The 24,045-nt window shown below is 42.2% G+C and overlaps 1 protein-coding gene across 1 annotated transcript in view; it reads left to right on the top strand.

Annotated features, from left to right (window-relative positions):
• Positions 1–301: 301 nt before the first annotated feature.
• Positions 302–24,045, top strand: part of wapl (wings apart-like) — a 103,405-nt gene continuing 79,661 nt past the window's right edge. The window contains 2 exon segments of the mRNA XM_068355025.1: positions 302–629; positions 17,221–17,423. Coding sequence (XP_068211126.1) covers positions 17,234–17,423 — 190 coding nt within the window. The 5' untranslated portion in view covers positions 302–629; positions 17,221–17,233.

The following is a 24,045-nucleotide window of genomic DNA, read 5'->3' as shown; positions in this document are numbered from 1 at the left end:
CTTTCAAATGCAATAAAACTGCACTTGTAAGTGATCTATGAAAGAAGCTAACATCTGGGGTTCCATAGTATATGTATCCCTCCGCACGAGAAACTTCAGTAGCGATAATAATAAACCTTAAGTAATCATGACATAAGACTCGTAATGGCAAAATATGAATACTATTCGAACTTTCGTATGAAATAAAATTAATTTCTATTTAGCTTATACCTTACGAGAGAGAAAATATATTATATAATTAATATATAAAATAGAAATAATGACTAAATTACGAAAGCTCTCATGAAAATATACGAAAGTAGTGCTCCGAGTTTTGAGGCCGTAGGGTCATTGGTTGATAATAATGGCGTTGCGTGAAAACAATTTTTCGTCTAAGTGGAGTACGTTGTGATGTTAACCGAAGTGTTACGCGTTGGTGATCCTATGCGAGGTTTCGTATGCCTAGAATCGACACTGAAAACACTGAGTACAGTCTGTGAGGTTGTATAAACCATTTAAAAATAGTAATGGCGGGAATACCTTACACTATGTATCTGGGTCTACAGCCTACCCCATAACTTCAGCGAACGAAAAAGGATGAAACAAATTAGCATTGGTCCATCGCCACCGGTATTTATCTTCGATGTATAGTAAGTTTAATTATGTCATTTTCTTTAGGGCCTTGTTTCACACATTTCGAGGGGAAATAGAAGCAAATATGGTTTCGGTTAGGCCTAACTTTGACCAGATCCAATTTTGGGCACAGCAATGCACGGCATCAATTGCAAGGGTTTACTTTCTCCCATTGAGTGAAAGCAGCATATTTTGGTCTACTTTCACGTGTCTAATTTAAAAAGCTTAACATGAGATATTCGGAACTCTAGGTATTTAATTGTAAAATACTGGTAAATGCCTTTAGTCCTTTAGTATTGACCACAATAATACTAGGCAGGCAGTTAATTCTAATAGCCAGGCCTTCTCCATCATGAGGCTCAATATTTAACAGTATTCTAGAAGTTTTATTCCAGCTGTGACCAAGTTGTGGAATGATCTTCCTAATCAGGGAGTTGAATCAGTAGAACCTCAAAAGTTCAAACTTGCAGCAAATGTTTTTATTTTGACCAGGCTGACATGAGTCTTTATAGTTTATATATGACATATCTGTTTTGACGATGTTACTGTTTGTAGAATGATTTGTTGTTAATTTGTTCTCATTTATTTATTTCCTTTCCTCGCTGGGCTATTTTCCCTATTGGAGCCCTTGGGCTTATAGCATCTTGCTTTTCCAACTAGGGTTGTAGCTTGGCTAGTAATAATAATAACAATAATAATAATAGTACAGTAGGTTAATCTCACTGAATTTTGAGGTCCAATATGTTTTGATTGGGAATAGGATATAGTACTCTTATTGGTAAATATATCATCCTTTAGTTGATTAACATATGATACTTTAATTACTAGTAAAACTGGAATTTGCTACAAGAAGTGGACGAGAGCTGTCTAGTTTGGCTTTTTTCTCTGTACGTTTAATGTTGGCTGGGCCGTAGTAACATAAGTATTGGTCGATTAAAATGTGAAGTCTATTTCTTAATTTCTGTTAATTACTTTTCGGAGACGAGTTACGAGTCACTGTGTATGATGTTTGCATTTGCCAGCTGTTATTTTTTTTCTTTTTCATGATCACTATTTCCTGGCTTTTTTAACCAGTTATGAGCTTCCAAATAATTATGCACAAGTTCCTAGATGGTGTTCCACAAGACTACTAGGTATCATAGCCTATATATATTAAAAGAGTATTTCCCTTCATATATGATCAATCAATTGTATCACTCATTAGTATCTCCTCACCTAAGTTACTGCATTATGGCGTGGGTTAGTAGTAGTAGAAACGTCTTGCAACCGTTAACTGTAATTAAAAATTTACTGGTAAGAATCATAAGCTCCAGTGATTACTTAGCTCATACATCACCACTCTTCCGGTCGCTCTCGATATTGAAACTGGACGACACTTATAAGTTCTCCTTAATGAATATGATGTTCCAAACACTCATATTAAAAAAATTTCCAGATTTAAGACAAAAAATAATTCAGGAACAATCGGTTCATCCATATGGAACAAGAAATTCAAACTTAACTCTTCCTTTTGTATGTATTAATAGGTGCGAGCAATTATATCTATATCAAGGTATTAAACTTTGGAATACTCTGCCCGATTATCTAAAGGCATTGTTTAGCGTTCAATCTTTTAAGAAATCATATGCAAATCTCTTGTTATCTGGGTACTAAAGCTGCGTTAATAAATATTTATACTTTCCTACCTAACCCTAATTTAAGCATTAGTTTCATTGTTTAGGATATTCTGTTTGTAAACCTAATTCTTTCACTGAATCTTTGCGTAATGTCTACAATTTTCAGTGTATATACCATTAGTTTCATATACCATTCTTCTTTATATAAATATACATTTCCATTTGTTTTTAGGCTTAGAATCTCATTTATATGTATCTATGTGCATATATATATACTTATACAAAATGTATACAACATTTTTTATATGTATATCAATTTTTACTTATTTTTTGTTCTTAGTTGATGATATTATTTTAGTTGTATTATTGCCTGAAGAGCTCTGCTCCACATGGGCTTGGACTGACACTTTTATGTAAATCTTTTGCCTGTAAATATTTTTTTGTTCTATAAACATTATTGTTATCACTATTATTACATAAAGATGTCTCCAAGAGGGAAGTACAGTCTATTTCAAAATTGGTTGAAATATGATACTTTAATTACTAGTGAAACTGAAATTTGCTATAAGAAATGGACGAGCACTGGCTATGTTGATATTTTTTCTCAATGATTTATAGGGGCTGGGATATAATAACTTACGTATTGGTCTATGAAAACGTGAAGTTTATCTCTCACTCTAAGTGCATCGTTTACATTTGGGAGACTGGTGGGGAGTTATTGTGCATGCTTTGTTTGCACTTGCTTTTGCGAGCTATTCTGTTTATTTGTATGATGTATTCATTACATGGCTTTTTTAACCATTTACGAGCATCAAAAAATCAATCTATTTTGAAATTTGATGTAATTTCATCTATGACAGCAATGGGTTATTATTAAAACTCTCCAGTTTATAGCTATTGTTGCTCATGTGAAAGTAAAAAATATCCCCAAAAGTAGTGACCCATGGGGTTGGTGTGCACAGCACATCCATGTATCGCTTGCCAGAACATAGGAGCAGTGAGATTGTTTATTTGCGAGTGAAGCAAGCCATGGCAGAGCAAAAACCATCAGAAGGACGGGAAGTGAAATAGAGAGTTGTTAAATTTTGATTTTTTCATCCACTTACATGAACTATAATTTTCCTACTGTTTTTGTGTGTAATTTGCATTTTTGACCATTATTTTTGCTGCAAATCACTTGTTTTTAGCATTTCCTTACCCCAAAAATCGCAGTTTCTCACTGGAGTCCCCCATAATTGTCTTTAAATAAGGGGGTCCAAAAACTGAACAGTGGTTTTCCTAAATAATCATGGTAGGAAATGCATAAAGCACTCAAAAGCGAGTGGAAGAAGTATATGGTTAATGTATTTTGCTAAAAATTAAAGTATCATTTATTTACCCTTTAATTTCAAATCAAATAGGCTACATGAACTAATTATTTTGTTTTATCCATTTTTGACCATGAGTAGAGGGGCAAACCACCCGCTCAAGAGTTTTCCTACCCCCTATATAATAACAATTTTACATGATCTAGGTGGGAATCTGGGATTTTTGTGTTGGGGAAATGCCAAAAACTAGTGATTTGCAGCAATAGTAATAGTCAGAAATGCCTATTAAACACAAGATAACTAGTTGACAAAATATATGGACCATGTAATTATATAGGATTCATATCACGTCTTTCTGACGAGATTTGCTCCTCCGTGGCTTGCTTCACTCACAAGTGAATATTGTCAATGAGATAAAATTGTGGTAGACTCTTGGGTAAGTGGGCCCAATTTTTTTCTGCTATTTTACTTCTTTTATTGTGTTATAATGCTATATTTTTCAAAAATATTATTTTATGATTACCACCTGTTTAAATACCAGGACTGAAAGGGGGGTTCCCCTGGTGGGAATTGGATTTTTAGGTGGTATAGAATTGAAACTAGTGATTTAAAAGTGGCAACAATAGCAGCCCAAGAAAATAACAAGGAAATTAACAAAATATTTTAGTTAATTTATGGTAGAATCCCACTTACTGGTACGTCATTTGTTATAATTTGGTTAATGGTTTAATTTTGAAGTGACCTTCTCCTAGAAGAGCTGCTTACCATAGCTGAAGAGTTTCTTCTACCCTTACCAAGAGGAAAGTAGCCACTGAACAATTTCATTGCTGTTGTTAACCCCTTGGGTAAAGAGGAATAGTTTAGTATTCTTAGTGTTGTCAGGTGTGAGGACTGAGGAGAATGGGGAAAGTATAGGTCAGATTGTTCTGGGTATGCGTAGGCAGAGACCAAATGAGCTGTAACCAGAGAGAGGAATTCAGTCTAGTACTATCTGGCCAGTCAAAGGACCCAATAACACTAGAGGTAGTATCTCAATGGGTGGCTTGTGCTCTGGCCAACCTACTACTAAGTACTACTCTTTTGGATACTACTACTGACTAGTTATACTGGAACTGAAATGGATGGAATTTGTGCATAAATATTTTGAAGCTCTTAATTGGTTAAAAAAGCCAGGTAATGATTGTCATACATAAACAACTGGCAAATGTGAATACAAGGAATGAGTGCACAGAAACCCACAAAGTCTCCCAAAAGTAAACAATGACCATGACAGTGAAATTGTTTAAATTTTGATAGATTAATGTGTATTATTATCCCCCAGACAATGAAATGTTCACATTTTAATTGATTGATACATAAGTTGTTATGCCCTAACCCCCATTAGTCATACAAGGAAAAATGCTATACCAGCTAGCACTCTTCCGTTTCTCGTAGTGGGAATTAGTTTCGTTATAAATTAATGTACAGTATCGTGTATTTATTATACGATACGTTTGTTGCTGGCCAAAACTACCACCAATAAATGGGGACATGGAACTCTCTGGGGAGTGTTTGAATATCATACGACCATTCCTTCAGTTCCCATAGAAAATGGGAATTTTCCTTCCCATTTTCTAAGTATCTGTAGTATGTAGCCATCATACTGCAAACCCCCTTACCTAATTGAGAGTATTTATGGGTAAATATGTCCAATTAACACTACAGTATTTTATGCATTTATTGGATTTTGCTCTGCTGTGGTTCGGTGTTCTGCGCTACGTGTATAAATTGTGTGGCGAGCCTTTTCTATATCTTTCGTGCTATTTCCATGATTATTCATAACCTTGCTCTTCAATTTGTAACTAGCTAATGTTCTAAGGCTTTAGTAAGGCTCCAATTCACTGATGCATAAGTTAATACTGGTATGACCATCTCAATGAATACTTTTCTCGTTAGAGAAAGTGACATTTCAATTTTCAGAATCTCATTTTGTTTATCAAAAGGTCTCTCCATCCCATGCTTTTCCTTTTAATTTCGGTCTCGTGTCCTTGGGAAACACTTACCGTCTGTCCTTAGAGGTTTGTCCATAACCCCTATTTGTGGGCTCTGCATGTTTGTTGAACATTACCTTAGTTTTACTCATTAATTTTTAGTCCTACATTTCTGCCTTCGCTATTCAAATATTCTATCATCTTTGCTATTCCCCCCCCCCCCCCCCCGATTCACTAAATAGAACTGTGTCATCTGCAAGTCTTGAGTTGTTAAGGTATTCCCCATTAATGTTATTTCCTAAATGTTCCCAATCTAAGTTTTTTAACAACTTCTTGGCAAGCTGTGAATAATTTAGGAGAGATGGGTCTTCCTTTCTAACTCGATGGGAATTTTCCCACTATCTTTATGTGGCGTTAGCATTGCTGCAGTTCCTGTAAACAGTAGATATCTTTCAATGTTTTAACATAAGATTCCTCTATTCCTTGTTTTGGAAGGGTTTTCATTACTGCTGAAGTTTTGACAGAATGAAAAACTTTTTCATAGTCTAAAAATGCCACACTTTGTGGTTTGGCATACTCTGTTGTTTTTTTACACTAGCTGGTTAATTGCATGGATATGGTCAGTTTTTGAATACCCACTTCTAAAGCCTGCCTGCTCTCTTTTGTTTGATTAGAGACTAGCTGTCTATCTGTTTTGGCTAACATGATCTTAGTAAATATTTTATATACTTCTAATATTAAATTTGTGTGGTAGTAATTTTTAAGGTCTTTTGTATTTCCCTTTTGTATTAGTATAAGGATAAAATTCTTGCAGACTTTTTTTTTTTGTAAAGTTCAGCGTGTTTTACTACTATGAAATCTCCTCCATCTATTGTTGAATCAACTTTTAGGCCATTTTCTCCTGCTGTTTCACCTCTTTTTATGCCTTTTTAATGCTTTATTTACTTCTACCATTACGTTTGGTACCGGCTCAGGTGTTTTGTTATTTCTGTTGGCAAAGTTATTTCTTATATCACTATTGTATAACATTTTTATAACGTAATCTCATTTGTTGATAATGCTGTGGTAATATTTTCATCCTTAATTGCAAATATCTGTTGGCATCCTGTTCCAAGTCTGCTTTTCATCAATTCAATGTTTCTTCCGTTCTTTAGCGTTTCCTCAACTTCGATCTGATTGTTTACAAATGTCTTGGGTTTCTATTTTTTTTTTTTTATTGTTTGGGTAGTTCTGCTAATTGTATTTTATCTCTTGGATTTTATCCTCATTTGCAATTATTTTTTTATTAGCCTTTTTTCTGATAGTATTCCTTGATCTTGTTAAGGAACTTTATCACCAATCTCTTGTGATTCCAATAAAAATTTTGTTGAATTACTCTTCATTTCTTAAACTAAACTTTATAATTGAAAATTAAATTATTTCATAGTTTATTTCTCCATTTGGTCTTCTCCATGTCCATTTTCTATGTTACTTTTCGCTAAAAGAGGTCTTGATAATTTGGAGATTGTTTCTTTCAGAAAATTTGACAAGAATGTCTCCTCTGTTATTCCTTGTGGCTACTCCAAATTTACATACTGCTTATTCGCTTTTCTTCTCTTTTGTCCTACTTCAGCATTGAAATCACCCAAAACAACTGTAAATTGATTCTTATGTTTTTCATGGATATCTCCACCTCACAAAAGTTTCTATTTCTTCTGTTGTATGGTATGTTGTTGATGAAAAGGATGGAATGTTCTTCCGTTTTACTTGTTTAGAATGATAATTAATCCTGCAATTCTATCACTAGTACTGTACCACAAAATTCTTCTGTGTTACCTGCAAGAATTTTATTAATTGGAGAACCACTCTTATTTTCATTATTCCTTTCATGTCCTCTGATAAATGTGGCCCTTGATTAACACACACACACACACACACACACACACACACACACACACACACACACACACTCTCTCTCTCTCTCTCTCTCTCTCTCTCTCTCTCTCTCTCTCTCTCTCTCTCTCTCTCTCTCTCTCTCTCTCTCTCTCTCTCTTTTTTTTTTCTTTTTGTGTTTGTGTGTTGTGCACACAACTAGCTGAACAAAATCACAAACAATTTATGACTTTTGTTATCTAAAATTGCTTACCTGAACTCCATTTGAAACAAGTAGGAGGGAAATTCATTACTATGAGGAGAACATTATGATGCAAGTGATAAGATTATTAAAGATAACGATACTAAGTACAGATATTGTATACCGTACTCAAGTAGCTGACACTAGAATACACATGCTTTACTCAAAGCCTTATTAGATTTGTATAGTAGCTGTTGTAGTGATGTTCATCCACACTGTAACTGCAGTTTAGTATATGCTGAATTAATGTACTGTACAGTATGTTTATGCTTATTTGGTGTTGAAATTATATTGTGAAGTTGAAACATTTCTAATTCATCAGGAATAGTATTTTAGCTATGGTATCCATACAATATTCAATTTTGTTACAGTGTTTGTTTTGGAAGGTTTTGTAACACCATTTGTACAATAATCCAGGGTTGGCCATTTTAACCAAATGTTTTAAGTCAAGGTTTAAACCAGGTCTTAAAATCATGGTTTGTTAAAAGTTTTTATTTTTTATTGTTTTTTTATTTTCTTTAGGTTTTCATCCTTCCTACACACCTTTTTTGTGATATTAATTCTTTGGTACTCAACATAATGTTTAACCTACTAGTATATATAATGAAAGTCATATCTTATAACATATTTGTATTAAAAAAACCACACAGGGTATAAGTTATGGAACATGATACTAGTGATAAACTTCTGATATTTAGGTAAACATTTTATTGTTCTTAATGAAAAAGAGGTAGTGTATGTATAAACAAAATTAGAATATGAATCAAACAAAAAATTTACAAAAATAAATACTATCTGGTGATTGATATCAAACAAAAAATCTAGTCTGCCTCATCAAAATTGTACTCTGTTCAAAACTCTGTTAAAAAAAAAAATTCCCAGCCTTCTCTATACCCAGTTTGTTTCCGAGTTTAGATTGTACCAAGCCAAACATAGATAAGATTCTCTCAACACTCGCACATGAAGTGACTCCAGTTAACAAACTTAAAATGTAAGGTTAATGATATTTCAAACATATTAGTACACACATGAGTGTGAATATAATCTAAATATCTAAAGTTTTGTACTGAGTAGCAAAGGTATTGATTAAACCAGAAAAAACACATTCCAGGTAGTAGGTTGGCCAGGGCACTAGCCACCCGTTGAGATACTACCGCTAGAGAGTTTTGGGGTCCCTTTACTGGCCAGATAGTAATACATTGGATCCTTCTCTCTGGTTATGGTTCATTTTTCCCTTTGCTTACACATACACTGAATAGTCTGCCCTATTCTTTACATATTCTCCTCTGTCCAAATGCACCTGACAACACTGAGTTGTTCCGTAACTGACATACAAACCATGCTATTTGATAGGGGCGTTATTACTTACGGCGTAGCTGTAAGGACGAGCCATTAGAATTTTAACGAGGGTTTACTACCCCACTGCTAGGGAGGGTAGCTTGCTCCCCCCCCCCTCACATACACCTGTGCTTGAGCCCACTTTGCTCTTGGCTCGGGTGGTAGTCGGACGTGTCCGCTCTCACCCTCGCCTCTCTGACAGCTATTAATGTCTTTTTGCTTTCTCTCCTACAGGTTTGAGTGTGAAGTTGGCCTCTGCGAACATGTGCAAATATCCTGGATTACCCAACCACCCTTGTGGTACATTTATGTTGACGGTCGAGACAGACCCTCACACCCTTTGTCCTTACTGTAGGGGCCAACAGTGTGATAGGAGTAATAAGTGTGGTGAGTGCAGGGAGTGGTCTACATCCCAGTGGGAGAGGTTTTCTCGGCGACGGAAGAAGAAGTCCAGGCGGGATATTTCTCCTTCGAAGATTTCTTTGAAAGGAGAAAATCCCAAGGACTCTTCTTCCGTTGCCCCTCCTCCGAAGCTCCCACTCGATCAGTTTCTTTCGAGAGACGGTCGAGTGGTAGCGTAGACCGCGGTTCTGTTTCCTGATCTCGGGGTTCGAGAGATGGCGTTGCCTCCCCTAGCGAGGCAGCTCCACCTCTTCCCCCGGGGGAGGATTTAAATGTTAATGTAACTGATTTATTCCAGCTTTGGTCTTCCTTGGGGCTCGAGGGTTCGCCCTCCAAGGAAGCCTTGATTGACATCATCCGATTGAGTGCCGCTGTCAAGCAATCGCCGACTTTTGCAGAGGTTGATCCTCTGTCTATTGTCGACGTTGTGGTGTCAGAGGTATCCAATGCGGTATCTCCTAATACCTCTGCAACTTCTCAACCCGCAGTAGCTAGGGGCTTAGTTTCTCCCGTTCCTGTTCAACCTACGAGGGAGAAACTAAGTCCAACAGTCTCTGCTGCCGGTGATTCTCTCCCTCGGGGAGTTCACTCACAGAGACTCCTCTTCGGAGGACTGCTGAAGGTCAGCTTGCTGACCCAACGGCCCCCAGAGGGCGTATACGTCGTAAGGCTCGCCTTCCTCTTTGCCGGAGAGGCCTTCCTTCACCTTATAAGTCGGTGAGGAGGCGCCTCTTCGGTTCATCGTCGTCGTTGCAGTCCGCCGCAGAGGAGCCTCGTCATTGACCTCTAACTGTTCCTGCTACGACCCTGGACCTCTCTGTGGATTGTTCGCGATCCTCTTCGGTGGAAGGTCGTCTTTAGAAAGGGCACGGCGACCTTCCACCCGACAGACCTGCTGACCTGCCGTTGCCGTTCCTGGCAGCTGATGCGCTTTATGCGCCAAGCAAACCTGTTTTTAAAAAACAGGCACTGGTCCCTTCGGGGCAACAAGGCCGTACGCCCCAATTAGGGCATACGTCCCTTACGCGCCATGCCAAGCATGCGCGCCAACGTTCTCGATAGCGCGCCAGTGCTTACCTGCGTGCCAGCGCTCACCTGCTTGCCAGTGCGCCACTGCGCGCCTTCAACCTACTGTACGCCATGCGGGCCAGCGCTCCTGCTCGCCAGCACTCACCAACGCGCCAGTGCTTTCCTGCGCGCCAACGATCTCCTGCTCGCCCACGATCTTCGGATCTGGGTGCGGTTGGGAACTTTAGGACTTCCCCTACTCGCCAGCGCTTGCCAACACGCCGTCTGCTATTGCCTGCGCGCCATCCCTCGCCAGTGCGCAATCGAGTGCATTCACCTACACGCGCCCACGCCCATCTCCCACAGCAAGCGCGAACATTCACCCTCGCGCGCAAACAGCCTCCTGCGCACTCTGCGGTGTCTCCTCCGCACGCTCCTACGCGCCATCGCTCGCCCACGCGCCCCCTCGCAATCGCCCTCGCGCGCGCCATCAGTCTCCCGCACATGCGTGCGCCAGCGGTCTCCCGCACATGCGTGCGCCAGCGGTCTCCTGCACATGCGTGCGCCAGCAGTCTCCCGTGCGCGACCCCAGGTATTCCCCAGAGCGATCGTCAATATTCTCCCACGCGCGAGGCTGCAGGACAACGCGCGGCAAGGTCGCCAGCGCAGCATTTCCCTCCCCCCCCCCTTGCAAGCGCAGAACAGCGTGCTCGCCGGAAGGGGGGAAGGTTCCAGAAAGGTCCAGGGACATTTCTTCTGTCTTCTTTTTCTTTTCAGGCGAACCCCCCTATGGAAGCTCCTCCCAGGGATCGGTCGATCCCTGTCCCTCCAGAGGGAGTGTCTGACAGCGCAGCCATCAGCTAGCAGCCTGGTTTGGGGCGCTGATCAGAGCCGTCACGCAGGCTGTCAAGCCTGTTCTCTCTGAATTGGGCCACAAATCCTTGGCTGCGTCTACTCCCATGAAGAGAAAAAGAGGAGTTTCGGATGCGGTGACTTCTCCAAGGACTAAGCTGTCTCCTCGTAAGCCTTCGAGGCAGAACCCCTCCCCCCCAGACTTTTTCTCCCTCCCCTTCGGACGAGGATTACCCGTCCTCAGGGGAGTCACGTGTAGTGAGACGTTCCCCCATCCCACCAATGAGGGAAAACCCACCTCGCGCTGAAAAGTCTTCTCGGGTAGGGGCGGAGAAGAGCCTACCTCCGTCGTTGTTGGAGTCCTGCATCCCTCTCAGGAGGGAGTCGAAGGACTCCAAGACAGTACCGAAGTCCTCGTCAAGACTTAGAATGGAGCCAGCCAGTCACACGGAGAACGTCCGCGAGTCTCCCCAAGAAGAGCCTTTGGGGACAGGAGACTTCGCTGCTAGTCCATCCGGAGGAGAGCTGCAGGAGTCAGAATATGACTTTTGGTATGTTCTGACCCTTATGAGGACTCTCCATGGGTTTGCTGACCCAGAGATTCCTCCTTGAGAGGGCAAAGACACGGTCTTGGACTGGGTATTTGGGACTCAAAAACCCTCTGAGGCCAGTGCAGCTTTGCCCTGGCTCAGGGGGTTAAGAGTACCAGGGACAAGATAGCAGTCCAGCTCTCTGAGCTAGCCTCCTCCAGCCGATCCAGTGCCAGCAACAAGCTTCTCCCACCTCGTGTGCAGCAGAGCAGGTACTTAGAGATTGTAGAGGAGCCTTGTTTAGCTCTTCCCCTTCACCATTCTTTGGAAGAGCTTACCAGGGGAGTCCCTCTTGAGAGAGACTCCAACCGGCAGGTCTCATTCTCGGCGACTGAGATCCGTAATCAGGAGAAGGTTGCGAAGTGTGCCATGCAGGCCACTTCATGGCTGGATATCTGGTTAGGGACCTTAGGTATCCTGATACATTCGGAGGATTTATTCAAAGAACGTACCAGGAAAGATATGGAGACCTTTCTACTCTCAGGCACTCGCACGATCGAGTTTCTGGCCCACCAAGTCTCGAACTTGTGAGCAAAGACCATCCTGAAACGTCGGGATGCGGTGTCTGAGAGGTTCCATCAGAAGGTCCCTAGCACAGAGATAAGCAGGCTCAGACATTCTTCCGTGATGGGAACGAACCTGTTTGAGCCCAAGGACGTAGAGCATGCTGCTGAGAGGTGAAGGAAGTCCCACCAAGACTCCCTCCTACATAGGGCTTTGACATCCAAGCCCTATAAGCCTCCAGCACCCCAGCAGCCCCGTCCTACCAAGACCACGAAACCGACAACGGCAGCGAAGACAGTGGTGTTTAAGCCTTTTCCTGTTAAGGACAGGAAAGGCAAAAAGCCCTCCAGGGGAGGGAGGAATCCTAGAGGGAGCATCCGAGGCCGCAAACGCTAGGATTGGCAGTCTCCCTGCATGTCCACCAGTGGGGGGATGCCTTCAAACTTGCGCAGACGGGTGGCAGCAACTCGGGGCCGATTCCTGGACAATTTCCGTAATCAGTCAGGGATATCGCGTCCCGTTCACAACATCTCTACCTCCTCTACCTCCCCTGACGACGAATCCAGTGTCATTGAGCCCCCTTGCCATGGGATCAGCAAGGGGGCAGGCCCTTCGGGCAGAAGTCCAGACCATTTTGAAGAAGGGCGCTCTCCAGGAGGTCCTCGACAGGTCCCCAGACTTGTTCAGTCGACTCATTCTTGTAAAGAAAGCGTCTGGAGGCTGGAGACCAGTCATCGACCTCTCGGCTCTGAACAAGTTTGTCAAGCAAACTCCGTTCAGCATGGAGACCGCAGACACGGTCAGACTTGCAGTGAGACCTCAAGACTTCATGTGTACACTGGATCTGAAGGACGCGTACTTCCAGGTCCTAATCCATCCGTCTTCAAGGAAGTACTTAAGATTCAGCCTAGACAACAAGGAATACCAGTTCAAGGTGCTGTGTTTCGGTCTCTCCACAGCACCTCAGGTTTTCACCAGAGTGTTCACCCTAATGTCGTCGTGGGCACACAGGATCGGCATCCGTCTCCTCCGTTATCTGGATGACTGGCTGATCCTAGCAGACTCGGAGTCATCCCTTCTTCAACACCGAGACAAACTTCTGGGACTTTGCCAGGATCTGGGGATCATGGTAAATCTCGAGAAGTCCTTTCTGCTTCCCACTCAAAGACTGGTATACCTAGGAATGATTATAGACACCAATCTCCACAAAGCCTTCCCATCAGATGACAGGATAGCAAGGCTGAGGAAGGTCGCAAGCCCTTTTCTCAGACGAGAAGAGCTTCCAGCCCAATCGTGGTTACGTCTTCTCGATCACCTCTCATCTTTGGCTCCTCTAGTTCCCAACTGTCGCTTCAGAATGAGATCCCTCCAGTGGCGACTTAAGTCCCGGTGGAATCAAGGTTACGATTCCCCGGATGTCATGATCCCTATGGGACCTGCGGAACGGACGGGCCTCCAGTGGTGGGTGGCAGACGAGAACCTACGAAGAGGAGTGGATCTTCTCGTCCTCCCCCCGGATTTGATGCTGTTTTCGGACGCCTCAAAAAATTGGTGGGGAGCCCACGTTCTACACCACAGGACCTCAGGCCTGTGGTCAGAATCAGAAAAGTGCCTCCATATAAATCTTTTACAGATGAAGGCCGTTTTCTTGGCCTTTCAGCAGTTTCAACAATACCTGGCGGGTCACTCTGTGGTGGTGATGAGCGACAACACCACAGTAGTGGCTTACATCAACAAGCAAGGAGGTACCTTTTCGAAGCAGCTATCCCATCTTGCAGTAGAGATATTGAAATGGACCGAAGTCCACTCGATTCCACTATCAGCACGTTTCATTCCAGGCAAGAGGAATGTGCTCTCCGACAATCTGAGCAGAGCGTCTCAGATAGTGAGTACCGAGTGGTCTTTGGATCATCTAGTAGCCAACAAAGTCCTTACTTTGTGGGGTTCCCCAACTGTGGATCTGTTCGCGACAGCGTTGAACTTCAAGCTTCCACTATACTGCTCCCCAGTCCAGGATCCCAAGGCACTCTGGCAAGATGCCTTCCAACAACGGTGGGACAACATCAACGTGTACGCCTTTTCCCCGTTCTGTCTGATGAGGAGGGTGCTCAACAAGACCAGAATATCGGTCAATGTTTCAGTGACCCTCATAGCTCCTCTATGGCATCACGCGGAATGGTTTCCGGACTTTTTGCAACTCCTAACGGAACTTCCGAGAGAACTCCCTCCACAACACGATCTACTTAGACAACCACATGCCAACATCTTCCACAAAGCCGTAGCTTCGCTACGACTTCACGCCTGGAGACTATCCAGCATCTCCTCGCTGAGAGAGGATTTTCGCAACAAGTTGCGATTAGGATGTCTGGACATCTGCGAAAATCATCCGCGTCTGTCTACCAGGCAAAGTGGAAAGTCTTCTGTGGTTGGTGTCGTGGAAGGGGTATCTCTCCACTCGATGCCACTATTCCAACAATAGCGGAGTTCCTCGTGTATTTGCGGGAAGAAAGGCGCCTTTCAGTCTCGGCGGTGAAAGGCTATCGCTTAGCCTTAAGTCTAGCCTTCAGGCTCAAAGGAATGGACATTTCTTCCTCACTGGAACTTTCCCTACTCTTACGAAGTTTTGAACTTACCTGCTCTCAGTTGGAAGTGAGACCTCCTCCATGGAACGTGGTTCGAGTTTTCAGGTCTCTTAAGAGACCTCCCTATGAACCATTACGCCAGGCTTCAGATCGCCACCTAACTTGGAAGACTGTGTTCCTACTAGGTTTGGCATCGGCCAAGCGAGTCAGTGAACTTCATGGTCTCTCATATGACATCGCCCAATCAAGGGGATGGCGGGAGGTAACGTTCAAATTCGTCCCTGAGTTTATTGCTAAGACTCAGAATCCCTGGAGTGCCGGACCCTCGGTTCGACTCCTTCCAGATTTTGAGTCTTCGTTCTGTAACAGATGACCATCTCCTACTGTGCCCAGTAAGGAGTCTGAGGCTATATCTCAAAAGAACGGCTGCAGTCCGTCTTCAGGTGCAAGCATTGTTTGTTAGCACTGGGAGGACTAAGAGGGGGGTCACCAAGAACACCATCACGGCATGGATTCGCAGGGTGATCCATCTGTCCCTGAATCCAGACCCTCCTCCGTCACGTCGCCCTAGAGCACATGATGTCAGGGCCGTAGCTACGTCCCTGGCCTTCAAGAAGAATTTCTCAGTGACGCAGGTTCTTCAGGCTGGGGTGTGGAAGCGTCAGACGACCTTCACAGCGAACTACCTGCAAGACGTGACCCACAGGAGGCTCTATACGTTCTCTATAGGCCCTGTGGTGGCTGCACAACAGCTGGTTTAAAACCTCAGGCTCCTTAGTGGACAAGTAGCAGAAGGTTGAGGGCATTGTTACCCAGTCTTAGTCTGTATGAATGAAAAGGTTTGTCTGGCCCTTATTCTTTTCTTCATCTTCCCCTCTCTTGGGGGAAAGCAGCATCCTGGGTTCTCTGCACAGTTGACCTCAAACCACTGCAGGTAAACCATGTTTCCTTGTGTTCCTAGTATTAAGCTAATACTGTCACGTCCCCATACCCTGACGAGGTGGTATTGGGAGAGTCCTAGCCTTAAGTTTCCATCTAAAGGACTACAGGTCAACTTCCTAGGACGAGTCACTTTATTATACCTTCACACACAGCTTGCGCAGGCCGTAGTCCTTGCGTAGCAAGGTTCTAACGAGGTGCAGGGACTCCTTATTGTTGAGTGCTGACACACTCAAATAGTGAGTCCCCGGGCAAAGCCAAAAGCCAGTACTGGCTAGGACTTTCCACCCTTCCTAATGGGTGAGTCACCCCTATTAAATAGCGTGGTTTGTATGTCAGTTACGGAACAAATGACAAATTCGTAGATAATTTGTATTTTTCCTAACTATACAAACCTTAGCTATTTAATCAAACTTGCCCGCCAGCCCTATCCCCCTTGAAGTCCTACCTCCAAGCAAAGTGAGCTTAAGCACAGGTGTGTGTGTGTGGGGGGGGGGGGGTTGCAAGCTACCCTCCCTATCGTTAAAATTCTAATGGCTCGTCATTTCAGCTACGCCGAAATTAATAACGCCCCTATTAAATAGCTAAGGTTTGTATAGTTAGGAAAAATACAAATTATCTACAAATTTGTCATATTACCAAACAATTCTACTTCTCTCAAGGGGTTAACTACTGTACTGCAATGTCATTTTTCAGTAGCCACTTTCCTCTTGGTAAGGGTAGAATTGATTTTATTTATGGTAAGCAGCTCTTCTAGGAGAAGGACACTCCAAAATCAAACCATTGTTTTATAGTCTTGGATAGTGCCATAACCTCTGTACCATGGCCTTCCACTGTCTTGGGTTAGTTCTCTTGCTTGAGGGTACACTCGGGCACACTTCTATCTTATTTCCCTTCCACTTGTTTTGTTAAATTTTTTCAGTTTATATAGGATATATTTATTGTAATGTTACTGTAATGTATTGTAATGTCTTTGAATATTCCTGAATTCTTTATACATACAGTTTATTCCTTAATCATTGACCTTGGTTGTTGTCATGAAACACAGTACAGTAAAAAAAATAATTCTAAATTGGGCATGGTGTTCCATCCCTTGGTTGTCTCCAATGAAATGTATTTAGCTTCTGATCTTTCATCTATTTGCTGTGTCTGGTTTGTTATGTTATACACAAGTAAATGGAAATTCTTTGTTATGATTAAGAATTGAAAAGGATTAGTGCTCCTAAGCTTCATAGCTAGGAAAGGATAACTGTATTTTCAAGGTTTATGCTCACTGCTTCAGTGTCATTCTTGTGAAGACTAGTATATGAAACATGCTATGGTAGGGTGTTATTAATTATTGTCTGTGTTTGAATGTTCTAACATTTTATCATTTTGCATTTGACAGAGCAGCCAGCGAGATGAGTGGAAGGTATAGCCGAACGTATAGCCGTAAAAAGGCTGCTCCGCCTCCAATAAGTCAGTTTGACAAGTTAGTCACGACTGATTCTGGAAGCAGTACTAGACCATCTGTTAAAAAGACTGCAGGACACGTTGGCAAATGGGGCGTAACATCATTTACTTCATTGCGCAACATCAATGGTATACTAGGTTTGTATTTTGGTCTGGAAATGTTTGTCCAAGGTTTGCTATGGTTCAAAGCTTGGGCTTTTCTTTATACAGTAAGTCCCTTAGATGCAAAGCTTCAAAGATGTGAACATTTGTGTGTAACACATGAAATAATTAAGATAAGTGCAAAATATTTTTTTTCAAGGTTTGCTGCACTGCAGTAGGTAGTTTGGGTCCTAGCTGTGACACCTGATGTCATGCAGGAATTTTCTACATATGGTTTATTCTCAATTACATGCAGGCTTTATTGATAAGTGGTTGTGTTATTGATTGAATGGTACAGTACAGTACTGTACTGTCCTCATTTGTTCCTACACTAAATACAAACCCTCATTCTTTACTATAGGAGGTATTCTTGCGCGAGCTGGAAAATACGGCAGTAAAACCTTAACAAGGTTGTTAACAACCGGACAGGTAATTACCCACCTGTCAGTGGTGGGGGACCGCCGGTCGGTAGCTGCTGTTTACCTTCAATTGAATTCTAGCCGTCGCAGTGGTAACACCACTGCTCCTGCTTTATTTGCTGGCAGACTAGCCTTTCTTTTTTTTTTTTTTTTGAGTTTTGATTAATCCTTTTTCTTTTTCTTTGTAGATGATGTCCTCTTTTTTTGAGGAAGTGTTCATGACGCTTTTATGTCACTGCTAGATGTGGATCCCCTTTCCCGATGCCCTGTTACGGAAAATCTACCCTGCGGAGGAGTTATTTTCATCCCTGACGTTCTCCCCCTCGTGCTGGTAGGAGACTCTTTTTGATCCTACTGGTTCCCCTCACGTTGACCCCTCGGGGTCTCGTGATGATCACCCTTTCGCCAGGCGTGATCGGGAGCCTTTAAACTTTCATCATGTTTATCCTACGGGTTCTCATAACCTTAGGAGTCCTTCGGGCCTCTGTCGCGTTGGACTTTCGAGTTCACACAACTTGGAACCTTCGAGTTTCAGTTATGCGGAGTAGTCGGGCTCTCGTAACAATTAGCACAGTGTGTCTGTGCACGCGCGCAATTACCGCTGTGCACGCGATCATCGTCATTAAGAGTTTACTCTTATGACAGAGCCTTCCGACTCTCGTCAGCGGTCTTCGCCATTTCCTCCAGACACTCTGACTTCTACCATTCTTCCCCTTTCGATAAAAAAGATACGAGGGGTAAGATATAAGGTTTGTCTGCTACTCGCGTCTCCACTTTTTCCTGTAATAACACGCGAGGAATTATCGCAGCCTGAGGATTCCTCGTGAGTACTGCCGTCGAGGGACTTAGAATCCTCCTATTTAAGGACTCTTAGAACTGTGTGTTATATCTCATGCCTCGGCGATTTGCATCTGTCTCCTCGACCCTTTGACTCTTCAGCCTTAGACAGACTATGTATTGACAATCTGGGGTTCGAATCCCGCCCAGACTCGTTAGAGCCTTCAGTGCCTACAACCTTACCATCCTTGTTAGCTAAGGTTGGGGGGAGCCTATAGATCTATCTGCTGAGTCTTCAGCAGCCTCTGCCTGGCCTTCCCTGGTCCTAGCTGGGATGAAGAGGAGGCTTGGTCGTTGACCATATATGGTCAGTCTGTAGGACATTGTCCTAACGGCTAGTTCAATGTCACTGTCCCTCGCCTCTGCCTTTCTTAAGCAACCTTTAAACCTGGTCTGTTCTCCGAGCTCAGACACATCAATCTTCTCCTCTGATCTTAGATCCCCTCACGGCGAGGCTCACACCAGACTAATCCTCGAAGAGACACTCAACTCTTCCAGGCTCTTCTCAGTCACAGAAGCCTCGGCAAGGGAAGCGACTTCAAGGTCCCTTCTGGCTTGACACATGGTCTGATACAGTCGGCTACCTTGCGAGCCACGAGGACTTGTCAAACCAAACTCTAGGCAGACCCTACAAGAAGTCCTAACTGCTGGGGCTAAGACAATGGACTTCTTAACCGCTACAACAGCGACAATGTGAAGCAATTGGATCCTCAAAAAGAAGGATCAGTAGTTCCCAGACTTCCTTTTGTACCTCAGTGAGGAAAGCTTCTCTCAGTCTTGGCTATATAGGGCTATCGCGCAGCCTTGAGCCTCATCTGTAGACGGAGAAGGGGTTGACCTCTCCGCCTCAGTAGACATCACCTTGGTTGTTTCGGTGTTGGAGTGATCTTGCCCCCCACTTGAGATAGGACCGTCTCCTTGAGACGTGTCTTACGTTCGCTGAAGGGTCTGCCCTATGTGCCCTTAAGGGCCTCAGACTACTCTTTGAACCTTAAGACCGTCTTCCTCGTACCTCTGTCCTCCGCTAAAAGGGTCGGTGAGCTACATGGTCTGTCTTAAGTCACCCATTCTAAGAGATGGGGGGGGGGGGGTCTCGCAACTTCGTACCGAGCTTGGTGGCTAGACTCATAACCCTTCATCTACCGATGGGAGATTTCAAGAATTTCTTCTCTCAATAGGTAACACAGGATACAGTCCAGTCGTTACTATGCCCAGTCAGGGCGTCAAAGATATATCTGAGGCGCACCAGACCTTTCAGACAATGTCTCCGTCATCTCTTCCTTGTACCAACAGGGTAAAGAAGAGATCTCTCGCAACCCCATCTCTTTCGGACTTAAGAAAGTTATTGCGAGGTCTTTTCACGGAGACCCAGAGGCAGCACAACCCAGAGCCCATCAAGTTAGGGGAGTGGCTGCCTCTCTGGTATTTAAGAGATTTTTCTCAGTCTTCCAAGTCTTAAGTGTTGGGGTCTGGAAATGCCAATCTACATTCACTGCTCACTATTTGAGCGACGTGACACATAGGTCTCTAGACACCCTTTTTATAGGGCCTATCGTGACAGGTCAACTACCTTATGCCCTTTCAAGGGACAGTAACCATTGGTTGTGGATTCTGGGTTACACTAGGTTTTTAGGACATCCATCGATCTTCTTCGTCTCCTTCTCCCCCACATCTGGGGATCCTAGCCTGTATCCAGTTTCAGCTGGACTCGCCAATGGAAATGAGGTATGATACTCCTCTGATTCCTCTCACAGAGTATAAGTTATACTCGTGGTCACGAGGTTTCCCCTTGGTAAGGTCGGGAGAATCCTAAGTTTGAAGGGGTCCGAGTCGAATGTTCCTGACCCACTTCATCATGAAACATTTGTTTCCATGAAGTTGCAAACCTTCAGTCATATTGAGATTCTGGGGATCTACAAAGAAAGAAGATAATGGAAGATTGTTGCTTCAAAAGTCTAGTCTGAGGACTATCTTCCCTAAAGATAGGGAACTCCTTGGCCACCCTGGCCTCAAGACTAAGTCTCCTATAGTAAAGAATGAGGGTTTGTATTTAGTGTAGGAACAAATGACAAACTTATAACAGAGTTTTTATTTTTCCTAACATACAAACCCGAATTCTTTATTATTATTATTATTATTATTACTATCCAAGCTACAACCCTAGTTGGAAAAGCAAGATGCTATAAGCCCAGGGGCTCCAACAGGGAAAAATAGCCCAGTGAGGAAAGGAAATAAGGAAATAAATAAATGAAGAGAACAAATTAACAATAAATCATTCTAAAATAAGAAACAACGTCAAAACAGACATGTCATATAATAAACTATCAACAACATCAAAAACAAATATGTCATAAATAAACTATAAAAAGACTATGTCCGCCTGGTCAACAAAAAAGCATTTGCTCCAACTTTGAACTTTTGAAGTTCTACTGATTCAACCACCCGATTAGGAAGATCATTCCACAACTTGGTCACAGCTGGAATAAAACTTCTAGAGTACTGCGTAGTATTGAGCCTCGTGATGGAGAAGGCCTGGCTATTAGAATTAACTGCCTGCCTAGTATTACGAACAGGATAAAATTGTCCAGGGAGATCTGAATGTAAAGGATGGTCAGAGTTGTGAAAAATCTTATGCAACATACATAATGAACTAATTGAACGACGGTGCCAGAGATTAATATCTAGATCAGGAATAAGAAATTTAATAGACTGTAAGTTTCTGTCCAACAAATTAAGATGAGAATCAGCAGCTGAAGACCAGACAGGAGAATGAAAGAATTAAAACACTTCTTCAGAATAGATTGATCACCGAAAATCTTGAAAGACTTTCTCAATAAGCCTATTTTTTGTGAAATTGAAGAAAACACAGACCTTATATGTTTTTCAAAAGTAAATTTACTGTCGAGAATCACACCTAAAATTTTGAAAGAGTCATACATATTTAAAGAAACATTATCAATACTGAGATCCGGATGTTGAGGAGCCACCGTCCTTGACCTACTTACAATCATACTTTGAGTTTTGTTAGGATTCAACTTCATACCCCATAATTTGCACCATGCACTAATTCTAGCTAAATCTCTATTAAGGGATTCACCAACCCTAGATCTACATTCAGGGGATGGAATTGATGCAAAGAGAGTAGCATCATCTGCATATGCAACAAGCTTGTTTTCTAGGCCAAACCACATGTCATGTGTATATAGTATGAAAAGTAATGGGCCAAGAACACTACCCTGTGGAACATCGGATATCACATTCCTATAATCACTATGGTGTCCATCAACAACAACTCTTTGAGATCTATTACTTAAAAAATCAATAATAATGCTAAGAAACGACCCACCCACTCCCAACTGTTTCAGTTTGAAAACAAGGGCCTCATGATTAACACGGTCAAAGGCAGCACTAAAATCAAGGCCAATCATACGAACTTCCCGACCACAATCAAGGGATTTCTGTACAGCATTGGAGATTGTAAGAAGGGCATCACATGCTCCAAGGCCTTTACGAAAACCAAATTGCAAACTAGGGAGTAGATGATTACCTTCAGCAAACCTATTAAGACGTTTTGCCAGAAGACGTTCAAAAACTTTAGATAATATGGGAGTTATGGAAATTGGGCGGTAATGAGTGGGACTTGAGCTACCACAAACACATTTACATAGAGGAGTAACATTACCAATTCTCCAACTAATGCTAAAAGCTCCTCTTCTTGCTAATTTGCGCAAAATAACAGATAACTTTGGAGCTAAGAAATCTGCTGTCTTTATAAAAAACAAAGGAAAAATACCATTTGGGTCTACACCTCCATAAGCATCAAGGTCCATCAACAGAGCTTTAATCTCACGAGATCAAAAAGCTAAACTAGTTAGTTTAGCCTCAGGAAAACAGGAATGAGGAAGTTCAAGTTTTTCATTACTCTGTTTACTGTCAAAAACATCAGCCAAAAGGGTTGCCTTTTCCTTTGGACAGTGAGTGACTGAGCCATCTGGTTTAAGTAAAGGAGGAACTGTTGCATCTACACCAAAGAGTGCAGATTTAAGGGTAGACCACCATTTATGTTCCTGAGTTGTACCAGAAAGTGTTTCTTTTATGGTTAAATTGTACTCCTTTTCAGTTGAGGCATAAACTCTCTGAGCAAAAGCTCGAAGCTGAGTATAGTTGTTCCAGGTCAAATCTGATCTGTTACCCTTCCAAAGTTGATAGGCCTCCTGCTTCTCCAAAAAAGCACCGCCCCCCTAGGATAGTCCTAACTAGAATCCGACTGAAGGTAAATAGCAGCTACCGACCGGCGGTCCCCCACCACTGTCAGGTGGATAATTACCTGTCCGGTCGTTAACGACCTTGTTAAGATTTTTCTGCCGTATTTTCCAGCTTGCGCTAGAATATCTCCTATAGTAAAGAATTTGGGTTTGTATGTTAGGAAAAATACAAACTCTGGTATAAGTTTGTCATTTTTGTGGCATTATTGGACTTTTTTTTTAATTCTGCACGTTGGATATCGTGTATGTATGCAGTCATGATCTCATTGATAGTTTCAAGAACTGGCTAGTTAAAGTAAGAACACAAAAATGAAAATGATAATGTGGAGCGAGGTAAAAAGATTGTTGACATTTAAGAGTTTATATAACTTGAATAAATCCACCAATTGCAGATTATGAGGAACAAGAAGAAAATAAATTGGTTGTTAAAATACAGGTAGAAGAAAATGTATTGGTTGTTAAAATACAGGTAAAAAAGAAATAGAATACAATTTCATATAACTTTAGATTTTTTTATATTGTCCAAATAATTGGAAATTCTTGGTACAGTACACGTAAGCCAGCAGTAGCGAGATCTGTCGTTACAAGAGAATTATATGAATTAAAAAACAAATCCATGCACTGTATCTTTGAAAGCATTTTGTCATGTACAAGTAACTGGAAATTTTAGATACAGTACATGAGTAGGATTGCACGCTATCAGTAGTGAGGTCATCTGACTGGAAACAGTGAAGAAAAATTAAGAACCATTAGTTGGTCAATCAAGTACAAGGCAAGTCAGTTAACTTTCAAAAGCATTTTTTAATTACAAACAACTATAGACATAATAATATGTAGGGTAGATCATGAGCGGTAGAGAGACAAGGTAACTGAAAACAATGGAGTTAAGGTAGCTGGAGGGTTGCCATGAGCAGGATGCTAAGATAAACCATATTGGATATGCAAACTTTTTACCACTCAGAAGGCATCTTGCTCATATCCTGTGACTTCCTGTACGGTAGAGGAACTTTTTTAATCTCCGCTATTGAATTCTTCGGTAGATTTCAAAACCAGATTGTTGTTTATGATTTATTGACAGGGGCTTTTAATATGATTAGA

Source organism: Palaemon carinicauda, chromosome 31, assembly GCF_036898095.1.
Source record: "Palaemon carinicauda isolate YSFRI2023 chromosome 31, ASM3689809v2, whole genome shotgun sequence".
NCBI classification, from domain to species: domain Eukaryota; kingdom Metazoa; phylum Arthropoda; class Malacostraca; order Decapoda; family Palaemonidae; genus Palaemon; species Palaemon carinicauda.
Note: the sequence above shows the minus strand (reverse complement) of the source record. Positions and strands in the feature narration are given on the sequence as shown.